Here is a 12,263-nt window from a genome sequence, read left to right on the forward strand (position 1 = left end):
CTTCTGTTTCTTTTTCATGTTAATGTCCAGTTTTTTCAACCACTGTTCCATTGGATTCATATTCCTAAGGTTTTGTTTTCGCACCCTTAAAATACCTCGGATTCTTTGATTCTGCTATCACAAGTGGAGGAAGTTTGTCAGATCCATCTGCATTGGTGGCGAGAAGTACTGTTACACGAATTTTACTTTTCTTCCCTCGATGGCATGAGTCACCTTTTTCAGCTAATGTTTTATTAGGAAGGAGATTGTAGAATAGGCCGGTCTCATCACAATTGCAGACGTTTGGAGGCTGATAATCGCTTACGGTACCTGGCAGAACCTCTTCTTTCGAGTGTTGCACCGGGACGTCGTCCACAGATTTTCAGTCACCGCAAATTGTTCTCCCTGTGTTTCCATGACGATCTTTAAATCCTTGCAGCCATCCTGATGAAGCCTTGAAAGCAGCAGTGATACTCATCATTTTAGCTAAATCTATCACCTTTGCGTTCAGCATGTCTCCACTAATTGGTAGAGCTGTAGCCCGCTTTTGCTGGAACCATGTGAACATTGTTTTTTTCCAAATCTACGTACTTTCCTTCTTGCTGACGGCTGCACTTTGCTGATTTTGAACCCACTTTTAAGAACTCGTCCAAAATAGCGTTTCTTTTACTGATGACTGTACATAGCATGGTATAAGCAATCCCTAAGTCTGAAGCGATTTCAGTTTTTGTTTTGTGTGGATTAGCGTCCACTTCTCGTATAACTTTTCCTGTTTCTGTTCTCCATGGCTTATCAAAAGCAACTGAATGATAAAAGTAGGCCTACTGTTCAACAGTAAACACCAGATACTGGCATCGTGGACATTTTACTTCTCGCTTGTTCCCACGAAAGAAATTCTCATATTCAAACAAATTTACTGTATTTTCTTTTGTTTCCGCACCGAAACCGCCCACTTTGTTTATAATGTATCTGAATCTTTGGCGGCGTGTCAAAAATGACGAAGGTAGAGGAGGAGCGAAGCGGACTCGCCTTTGTTAAGGTGCCAGTAAGTAAGGATCAACAGTGTCACTCGGCGAAACTCTGTGTTCTGTTTCAGCACCGAAACCCGATCGCTCTACTTCTGCCTACGCCGACAAAGATGAAACTTAGTAAATACAGTAGTTTATTTTTTAAAAGGACATTCTCATTACAATTACGCAAAGCTCAGTTATATTTCACTGGCACTTAATACGTATAACAGCGAATTACGTATAAACGGATTACGTATAAATAAGGTTTAATTAACATGCTTTTAAATTATATTTTGCCGGGACCTAAAGGAAATTACATACAAATACGAATTACGTAGAACAGAGTTACGTATAAAGAAGGTTCAACTGTATATGCTTTTAGGGCTGTCACTAATTTAATCAACACCTTATCACAGCTGCTTGGTTATAATAGTGAGAGAAGTTTTTGTCTTTTTTTCAAATATAATAGAGGGCGGCAGGGCTTGTTTGGCCAGTGAATACCGAAGAGTTGTAAATCCAACCCTGCCAGTGGGATTTGAACAATCTTCTATGTTGCTTAGTTTTTCATCAATCGATATTATCTGTTAGATAAATTCTTCCTCTCCCTTTTCACAGAAAGCAACAGTCACATTCAAGCAGTGTAATTTACACTTTGTCTATACTGATCATGTTTATGTTTCAGGATCTGTGGACCTGGACAAAGTTGTGCTCATGTGCTGGAGGTATCCTTTTTGCAGTCTCTGATGCTCTAATTGGATTTCACCACTTTCATCAGCCTATCCCTCACTCTCAGGTATGTCTCACCTGTCATAGGGGGAGTTGAGGGGATTGTGCCCTCACAATCAATAAATATCTTGTAGTTTTAAAGAAATTGTCCAAAAGGCATGTTGCACAAACTGAACAAAATAAGCCAACATGAAATTATAATCATTGTGTAATACTATGCAAATTATCATTTCATTCATAGATTTCCTGGCATTGATCTTCCAAATAAGAATACGGTACATAATAAAGTGAAGAACTTCCACACCACCAAGTCCGTTCCTACATACATACATACATACATACATACATACATACATACATACATACATACATACATCTTCATTATAGATTGTTATGCCTTTCAGCATTCAGTCTGCAAGCCTCTGTGAATTTACTAACTGCTGCCACAATCCTCTGTTTGTAACTAGTTCTATGGCCTCATTTAGTTCCGTACCTCTTATCTTCAAATCATTAGAAACTGAGTTTAACCATTGCCATCTTGGTCTACCTCTACTTCTCTTATCCTCCATAACAGAGTTCACTAGGTAGCCTATCCTCCTCCATTCTCCTCACATGACCCCACCACTGAAGCCAATTTATGCGTAGAGTTTCATTCACTGAGTTCATTCATAACTCATCCTTTATCTCATCATTCCATGTACCCTCCTGCCATTGCTCCCACCTGTTTGTACCAGTAATCATTCTCACTACTCTCATGTCTGTTACTTCTAACTTGTGAATAAGATATCCTGAGTCCACCCAGCTTTCACTCCCGTAAAGCAAAGTTGGTCTAACAGACCGACGTAAAGGTAGTTTTGTCCGGGAACTGACTTTCTTCTTACAAATTACCATTGATCGCAACTGCAAGCTCACTGCATTAGCTTTGCTGTACCTTGATTCGGTCTCACTTACTATACTACCATCCTGGAAGAATACACATCCTAAATAATTGAAATGATCTAGCTGTTCCAGCTTTGTATTACCAATCTGACATTCAATTTTCTTAGGTTTCTTATTTACTGTTATCACTTTAATTTTGAAAAGGCTGATTTTCATATCATAGGTTTCTTTAATGCACCTATTTTCAAGTTCCAAGATATAAACTGCAGGCTTTCAGCACAGTCTGCCTTTAAAACCAAGTCGTGAGCATAGGCCAAACTGTTTACTGTGTTGTCACTTAACTGAATCCCTCCCTGCCACTTAATACATTTCTGTAGATTATCCATGTATACTATGAACAACCTAGGTGGAGATTACAACCTTGACTTAATCCTATAAGAACCTTGAACCAAGAACTCATTCTACTATCAATTCTCACTGCAGCCCAATTGTCAACATAAATGCCTTTGATTGATTTTAATGAACTACCCTTGATCCTATAGTTCCCCAGTATGACAAACATCTTTTCCCTCGGTCCTCTGTCATATGCCTTCTCTAGATCTATGAAACATAAACATAACATAACCTGGCGCATACTAAAAATTTGATCCTGACAGCCCCTCTATGGTCTGAAACCACACTGGTTTTCATCCAACTTACTCTCAACTACTGATTGCACCCTTCCTTCCAAAATGCCAGTGAACACCTTGCCTGGTATATGTGGTGTTTGGGTTATGTTGGACATAGTAATATTTTATGTCTAACAATAATACGTGTGTCCTAAGTGATAGAATAATGTCAACAAGGGCAAAAATGAATAATGTTGTCCATAATACTTTGGGTATTAAATGGTATTATCGACCGATATCTGAGTAACTTAGTGCCTGAGCAACAGGGTTTCACATGACTGGAGGGAATATGACAAACCGCAGGCAGACATGTATCGAATACCGAATCCTCAATCTTGTTAGTTACCAACAAAAGGAAACTAAAACACTAGGAATAACAAATTTAGTAAGCAGAGTCAGTGGAGCATTGCCAGACGAACCAAGAGGGTTGTCCGTGGTGAGTACAGAATGCAAAAAAAAAAAAAAAAAAAAAAAAAAAAAAAAAAAAAAAAAAAAAAAAAAAAAAAAAAAAAAAAAGGGGAACATCAGGCAAAACTTTCAAAAAAAGTAAATCAATTTGAGAAAATTATATTTTACCATAGATTTCCAACAAGAACACGCGATGTACAATAAGTGAGATTTTAAAATGCAATTTACTCAAGTTTGGAATAGGAAAACCAAACACTATTAAATGAGATCAGATAGAACTTGACTAGATATTTGCAAGTGACACCAATGAGTCTCACCAAACCTATAATCCATAATCCATACACTATCACAATCTTTAACAAGTAAATCACAAAGCTTAAGAAAAAGGAGTGATAACACAACTTATGAGACTGAATTAAAGCCACACTTCAAAGTTTTTACCAAACCCACCAGGGGTAAAAAAAGAAAAGGGAATTTAATTAACTTATAAATAGTAGATAGGAATTGAGACCGTGAAAAAAAGGAAGATCCGGGGGAAAACAGACAGACAGAGGAGGGAGGGAGAAGGATGGATTTTAGGCTGCTTTAATCATATAAAGTTAACTGTGAGCGGATACACTGCGCTGCCAAGCAAAGAGTTCTTGATGCGATAACACTTCTAACATTTGTCCATGATAAGTTGTCCATAATACTTTGGGTATTAAATGGTATTATCGACCGAATTAATTAAATTAAATAGGAATTAAATGAATTAAATAAATTAAAAGTGGAGACATTGGTCTGCAAGATTTAGTTGCAATCAAGGCCTGAAGAGCATGCTGTAGTGAATCATCAAGTCTTTAAGTCTTTAAGAGAAAGCACCAAAGATGTTGAAAATAAAAATTTTTGCTCACCCAGATGTATGACGAATTTTAAAGTAGCATTACAAAATGATTGATTAAAATATCGCAGTGGACCAGCCGCTTGCGATTATAGCTGCTCTCTCTACTCGTAAATATTCACACTCAATGTCCGATCAGAGGCTGGAGCATGCTTATATAGTCGCAGAAGGGTGAGTCCAGAAGTTACTAGAATGGAGATTACGTAATCGTGACATAGCAGCGGAGAAGCAGGAGCGGAGGGGAGCAGCACAGTCAGTGATGAGCAGGGCGAGCATGTAGGTGATGAAAGTGTAGCACCAGTAGAGCGGTGAGGTTGGCAGATGGTAAGAAAAATATAAAGTCCTTTAATGTTGTAGAGAGTCCATAACATATACTGATTAATGAGATACCTCCATGCTAATCTTATTATTCTATGAAGCCATTTCATCCCTGCCTTCCCACTATATTTCACCATGTCAGGTCTAATTTAATCTATTCCTGCTGCTTTATGACAGTGGAGTTTATTTACCATCCTTTCCACTTCCTCAAGCGTAATTTCACCAACGTGACTGTCCTCCTCCCCATGAGTTTAGTTGTTTGTGACATCACCAGAAAGATTTCCTTTTACATTGAGATTTTCAAAATATTCCTTCCACCTATCCAGTAATTCCCTGGGATCTATTATGAATTCACCAGACCCATTCTTAACAAAAGGAAAAGCAGGGGACTAGAGATCTAGAGATTATATAGAAAAGTTTGAACTATGTAATGTATTCCTTTGAAGTTTTTGGCAAGTGGTTACCCTCCATTTCTTTCCTTAATTTGTACAACAATAATACATGTATTTCTTCAAATATATGTTAAAATGTATTTTGTAATGGAAGGAATGATATAGGACAGGAAAGGAAGAAGAAGAAAAGACATATCACAGGGGTGTAGGAGCAGAGACTAACAGATAAAAATGAGGAGTGGAGGAGACAAATTACTGCCAACCAATCTTCGGGTTGAGAATTAAGACTACTTATTACTATTTTATTCCAACACATAATTATGCAAAAAATTTGCACAATTAGATTTAAAAATGTGTAATATATGTAGGTCGAGTCATAAGTCATGGCAACTATTTTTTTTTCTCGCGAACAAGAGACAACGCGGAAAATCTAAGATATGCATTTGGACATGTACGGTATGTACTTGCGTATGATGCCACTAGATGGTGTATGTAAACAACAGTGTAGGTCTAAGCTTGCCCCCAAGTTCAGTGTGTGAGTGAGAGCATCACAAAATGGAAGTCAACAAGCAGGAGCAACGATCGTATATTAAAATAGCAGTTCTCCGCGGCAGAAATGCACACCAATGCCATGCAGAGCTGCAGGAAGCATTAGGTGGACAACGGTTTGCTAACAAAGAGGACATCGTAATAGCATTTCGGAGAGAGGTGTCACACGTTAGCGATACACATGCAGCATATGGTATTCAACGCCTGCCCCACCGCTGGCAACGCACAGTGGAAACCTTGGGTGATTATTTCAAACCAGTTGAGACCTGTCCTTTGTTCATAATCTTGTGTATTTGCTGTCTATACCATAATAAAACAATGTTTACCAATGGCCTGTGTTCTGTCACTTTCCTACGAAAATCTCCTGAAGTCAGAATTTGTCTTCAGGCACTGTACATAATTACATGCCCTATATTTCGAAATGCATATCTTAGATTTTCCATGTTGTCTCCTGTTCGTGTGAAAAAAAAATAGTTGCCATGACTTATGACTCGATCCTCATATAAATAAGCTAGGCTTATTTTTCACACTCTGAAGGTATATTTAAAAATGGTTTTTGTTGATTATAACAACAACAGAGTACACACACATTCTATATGGCTATTGATAATGCTGTCCTTGTGTTGCATTTGATCATGTAGGTCCTTCAAAAAATAGTAGTCTATGTTGAATAATTATGCCACATCTACCACTATGTCAGTTAATTTCACTGCCTTGTTAATTCTTTTTCACTCTATTTTTTTATTATTGATTCTACTTCTAACTTGCACCTAAGTATTGACTAGGATACATATTTGCAGGCTCTCATCATGGTGACTTACTATGCTGCACAACTTGGAATTGCTCTGAGTGTGGTAGACTCTAAAGCCAGTTACAACAAAGCACAGGCTGATGCAGCCTCTGCCCATGCTAGCACCAAAGTTCGACATGCAATTCCTCTCAATACTCCACATTGATAGCAGGTGAGTAGATAACCAAAAAATCTCTGCTGTAATCAAAAACTAAGTCTATGTGGAAGTTAGCCCTTAGCAGTCAAATAAATTTAACTGGTTACATAACTGTACTTCTATATATTTTATTGAAAAATTATAAGTAAACTGCTATCTATTCTTAAGGCTATATCTGGAGAGGATATAGAGCAAGTAGAGAACTTCAGTATTTGGGAAGTATGATCAGTGAAGATATGCTTTGTACAGTTGAAATTAAGAAAAGTATTGCAATGATGAAGGAAGGTTTCAATAGTAAGAGAAAATTACTGTGCATACCATTGAATAAAAACTTGAGAGAGAGACCTGCGAAGTTGTGTCTCAAGCATTGCACTATATGGTGCAGGGTGCAGAGACTTGGACATTAAGGAAAGTGGTGGTGGTGGTGGTGGTGGTGGTTTTAAGAGGAAGTACAAGTAGGCAATCATCCTCTAATAATACTAATCAGAGGGAAAAAATTGAAGGGTCCGACACCTCGAAAAATGAAGATTGGCTACAAAGGCCTTCACTAAGAAGCACACTTCCCATAAACTCAACAATAAAATGTTTCCACATCCTAAGTTTACTTAATAGACTTTTAATTGAAGACGCTGACTATTGTCTGTACTCTCTCAAACCCTCGAACCCTCTCAAAATCATATTCGTGCACATCCAATTAATTAAATTTAAACAATTCATACTTCAACCAATTACCTTGAAATGATGCTACTTTTCTATTGGGCTTCACACACGCATCTCTTTCGACTTCTTCAAAATTTTAACAGCTGATATTTGCACCAATCATCTTAATTGACGCTACTTGTAGCCTCTCGCCAGACCTCCGGAAAGGTAACCATTGATCCTAGACATTGTTTTACTGGGTTTCTCCTGGTCCTGAAATGCAACTCTGCTGAGGTCACCTAAGAATTGGCCAACGGACACCACTCCTTTCTCAGAGACAAAGCCTTGTTGCTCTATCTTCCTGGCGCCATGCATTACTGCTTGTATTTCAACATATTCCACCAAGAGGAATGAAATTACAAAGACTGTCAGTAAATATATTAATGATATTTCACTTAAATTTGTCTATTAATTTACATGAGCATAAAATAAGGGCTCTCTACAAAACAAAACATGCATGTGCACATGACACAGTCAGTCGCTGGCAGTACAAATGTAATACCTCTGCATGCTCACCATTCTAAAGGGATCAGCAGGGAAACTCTTCAATAAATATTTTGGAACAAATTCTCCAAGTTCAAACTTTAAATCTGCACAGCAGTCAAACAATGTTAAGAGGAGTTTCCTTTGGTAGGATAATAACAACAATAAACAAAAAAATTAACAAGACACTAATATTAAGTACAAATAAACAACTTCCAAGACAAGATTTTAATTAAAGAAATTTGAAATGGTATTGTATCACACCATTTTTCATAAACTTAAATACCATTAGCGAAAAGACATACCGGTACTATGCAAGAACTGTGCAGTTAAAAGCAGTACAAAGAAATTAGTGTTTTATATATGCAGTATTTCAAACTTTAAAAATAATTTTAGTGCTTATTTGTTATGTATTTTAGAATACGTATCTTTTATAAGCTGAAGATGGCCCCAGTGAGGGATAAAAAATGTACCTTTAATATAAATTAGTTGAAAAATGTATTTCTTTTAAAGATAGTACAGTATCTGGTATTGAAAAAGGCGGACTCTTCTCAAATATTGGCTTGAATATTACATCAATATGGATGTTCGAATATGAATTTCATTACATGCATCTTTCAATTACAGCACACTCTCGAGTTCAACACTTAATGTATGATTTTCGTTTGGGGTCATAAGCAATGCAGCTAGCCCATAACCAGTTGGAGTTGCAGGTAACCTGAACATTAATGCTGCAAAAGCTTTTCCTATTGACATATTCATCCCCATGTAAAGTGGGTTTTAGGATTGGAATGTGGGTACAGTCAGTAGCTCGTATAGCCAAAGGGAAGTCATACCTTCCTTGCTATTGGTCATTCTCTTTTTATAGCTTTTCAGTGGATAAAGGGAATCCAATCCAGACATTCGATTTTCAGATAACAGCCAACATAACATTTGAAACTGTCAGGATACCATTGACTGGTGAACTACCATATCTTACCCTGTGCCACTTTGAAGACCAGGAATACTCTCATCTTCTAATTATTCACAATTACAAAGAATAAGTACCATCCACCTAATCAATACTTTATTATGTCTTGTTACTATGCAGTACCGGTTTCGACCTTCACAGAGGTCATCCTCAGCTGGTCTTGAGATCTAAAGTTAACTTAACATATAATTTAAAAACATTACTAAATCTAATGAAGAATGTCACATGATATGAGTGATATTTTTAAAATATACAATAATATTATGTGTCCTCTGGTTTAAAAAAGCGTCGATATTTTATGACATGTATATGTTACTTAAAATTCTGTTGTACTGTTTGTGAGTAACAGATAATTTGTTAAAATACAATTTCTACACTTAAAATGTTTATAGCATTCTTGAGGTACACTTCGGAGTTTAATTCATGTTGGTAAATCGTTGCATATGTTCGTGGGTATGTTTGTACCAAGCATTCTAGAATATTCCAAGATATGGATGTGATAAAAACTAGTAACACATAGTACATTAAAATATGATATTCTATAACATAAAATGTTCACAGTATTCTATCAGTACACTTTGGAGTTATATTAATGTTGGTAAAACATTGTATATGTTCACAGGTATGTTTGTACCAAGCATTCTAGAATGTTCAGTGATGTGAATTGTTTATCTTGTGCGTTCATACAGTCGAGATTGTTGGATGATTTACATCGAAATATTGTGGTGAGTCATTAGTTTCCTTGGTACTAATCTCGTTATAAGATATTGAATAGGTGCAGTTGTGGAGTGTGGAGATGCTACTAATCTGCGAGAACAGAGAAGAAAATGAAGTATAAGAATTTTGTCAATAGAATGTTTACTGAGCATGTGGAATAAGTGCTTACTTACATAGTACTGTAGCAGTGAAAGACAAGAGACAAAAGAAATAACAGAAAAAAAAAAAAAAAATAGAAAGGAGGAACCCAATATCGAGAATTCATTAAGATGTGTTTTTGCTTGTAACGTCTTATTTTTGTACGTACAGTAGAGTAAATAAATGCATTAAATACTAATTAGTGACCAGGAGTTATAAGCAGTAACATTGATGACCTCCGACGTGATAAAAATAACGGCAAGTTTTCGAAGTGTAGTGAAGTGAAACATAAAAAAGCCACCAATTAAACAACAGCACACTGTTATGTGAGTAGAAGTTTTCAGTCGCATTTATTTCATCATCCTGTGATGAATATCCATCTTAGGCCGTAGACTGCGTTGTAAATTGTGTATTCAGAAACATATACAATAGGAACTAACCCTGAAATGGCAACCCAGGAAAACCAAGATATTCCAACCGTAGGCTGCGAAGCTAACAAGATTAGCGTAAAAATTCCTCCGTTTTGGTCTGAGAAGCCTGAAATTTCATTTTTCCAAGTAGAAGCCCAGTTCAACATTAATAGAATCACATCTGAAGAAACCGAATTTAATTACACAATTGCCCAACTCGAACCAAAATATGTCGAGAATATTTGGGATATAATAACAGGATCAGGAACTGCTAAATATACGGCCACCAAATCACAACTCCCAGATATTTTTAAAGAGAGTGAAGATGTGAAAATCAAAAGATTGTTTACTGGTGTAGAGTTAGGAGATTACAAACCCAGTCAGCTTATTAGAAAAATGCACGAAAGGATGTGACTGATAAGGTTATTAGAACCCTTTGGTTAGATAAGTTTCCAGATTCAATAAAAAATATTCTAGTTGTGAGCGAAGAGTGCCTGGGGCATGTCGCAGTGATGGCTGATAAGATGTTGGGGATGAACCCCCTTAATGATGTATTTAAGGTTGATACCCAAGACCCAAAAGGTACTATTATTAATGAGCTAGTTACTAAGATTGCTCATTTGGAACAACAAATCGCTACGATGTCCATAGGACAACACAGCAGTCGAAATTGTAGTCCTCGCCGGCGAAGCTCTAGTCGTAACCGCAGCCGAAATAGAAGAAGATACGATCCAAAAGGCAAGTACTGCTATTATCACTTACGATTTGGTCAACACGTCAACAGTGCATTCCAGAGAAATGTAAACAGCCTTGCTCATGGAAGTCGTCAGAAAACTCCAACGGGCAGTAGAATTAGCGGCTAGTTCACCTGCTGAGAACCAAGATAGAAGCCGCAAACACTGGTTATTCGTAACAGATAATAAAACAGGCCTGCGGTTTCTTGTTGACAGTGGGGCAGATGTGTCAATAATTCCACCAAGGAACTGTGATCGAATCGATGATGCGTTTAAACTAATTCCACCAAGGAACTGTGATCGAATCGATGATTCGTTTAAACTTTATGCTGCCAACGGGACTGTAATTCCAACATATGGTATCAAAACCCTAACTTTGGATTTAGATTTATGCAGACAATTTCAGTGGCCATTTGTAATTGCTAAGGTCAACAAGGGTATATTAGGAGCAGATTTTTAAAACGAATTTCATTTATGTGTCGATATTTGTCACAAACAATTAAAAGATGGCTTAACCAAACTTAAAAGCAAGGGTGAGGTTATGTCCATTTCGGAAAATGAAGCTGTAAGTACAGTGAACAAAAGTATGCAATTTGCCGACTTGTTCAGGTCCTATCCTGAAATAACATCGCCAAATTTGGTACCAGAAAAAATTCCACATAATATTAAACATTATATCAATACCCAAGGACCTCCAGTTTATTCTAGAGCAAGACCATTAGCACCTTCTTGGTTACAGCAAGCGAAACAAGAATTTCAGTTTATGCTGGACCATAGAATCATCAGGCCATCACAGGCAGAATGGGCTAGTCCTCTTCACTTGGTAAACAAGAAGGATGGATCTCTTTGTCCATGTGGAGACTATAGGAGACTGAATGAACGAACAGTTCCCAACAGGTATCCTATTCCGAGACTTGAAGACTTTCATCACATCTTGGATGGTGCAACAATTTTTTCCAAAATTGATTTATTCAGGGTGTATTTTCAGATCCCAATAGCAGAAGAAGACAAGCACAAAACTGCCATTATCACACCATTCAGACTTTTTGAATGTCCATTTTGTTTTGGACTTAGGAATGCCCCATCAACATTCATGCGGTTCATCCATGGTGTGTTGAATGGGTTAAATTTTGTATTCCCGTACCTAGATGATATATTGATTGCCTCCAAATCAGTTGCAGAACACAAGCATCACCTACAACTAGTTTTAGAACGGTTGTCAAAGTATGGCCTCCGTATCAACATGACTAAATCTGTAATAGCTGCAAAAGAACTTGGATTTCTAGGGTATCTGATTACGCCAAATGGTTTGAGACCACTTCCTGAGAAGGTGCAAGCAATCAAGGATTATAAGTT

General features: G+C 37.1%; 1 protein-coding gene across 2 annotated transcripts in view; it reads left to right on the top strand.

The window, feature by feature from the left end:
* LOC136866243 (lysoplasmalogenase TMEM86A) overlaps window positions 1-12,263 on the top strand; it is a 484,014-nt gene that overhangs the window by 441,982 nt on the left and 29,769 nt on the right. For both annotated transcript variants that reach the window (XM_067143038.2, XM_067143037.2), the window contains exons 5-6: window positions 1,672-1,782; window positions 6,610-6,771. In XM_067143038.2, the coding sequence (XP_066999139.2) occupies window positions 1,672-1,782; window positions 6,610-6,765 (267 nt within the window). In that variant the 3' untranslated portion in view covers window positions 6,766-6,771. The remainder of the gene's footprint in view (window positions 1-1,671; window positions 1,783-6,609; window positions 6,772-12,263) is intronic.

The sequence above is a fragment of the Anabrus simplex genome, chromosome 3 (assembly GCF_040414725.1).
Source record: "Anabrus simplex isolate iqAnaSimp1 chromosome 3, ASM4041472v1, whole genome shotgun sequence".
Classification (NCBI taxonomy): domain Eukaryota; kingdom Metazoa; phylum Arthropoda; class Insecta; order Orthoptera; family Tettigoniidae; genus Anabrus; species Anabrus simplex.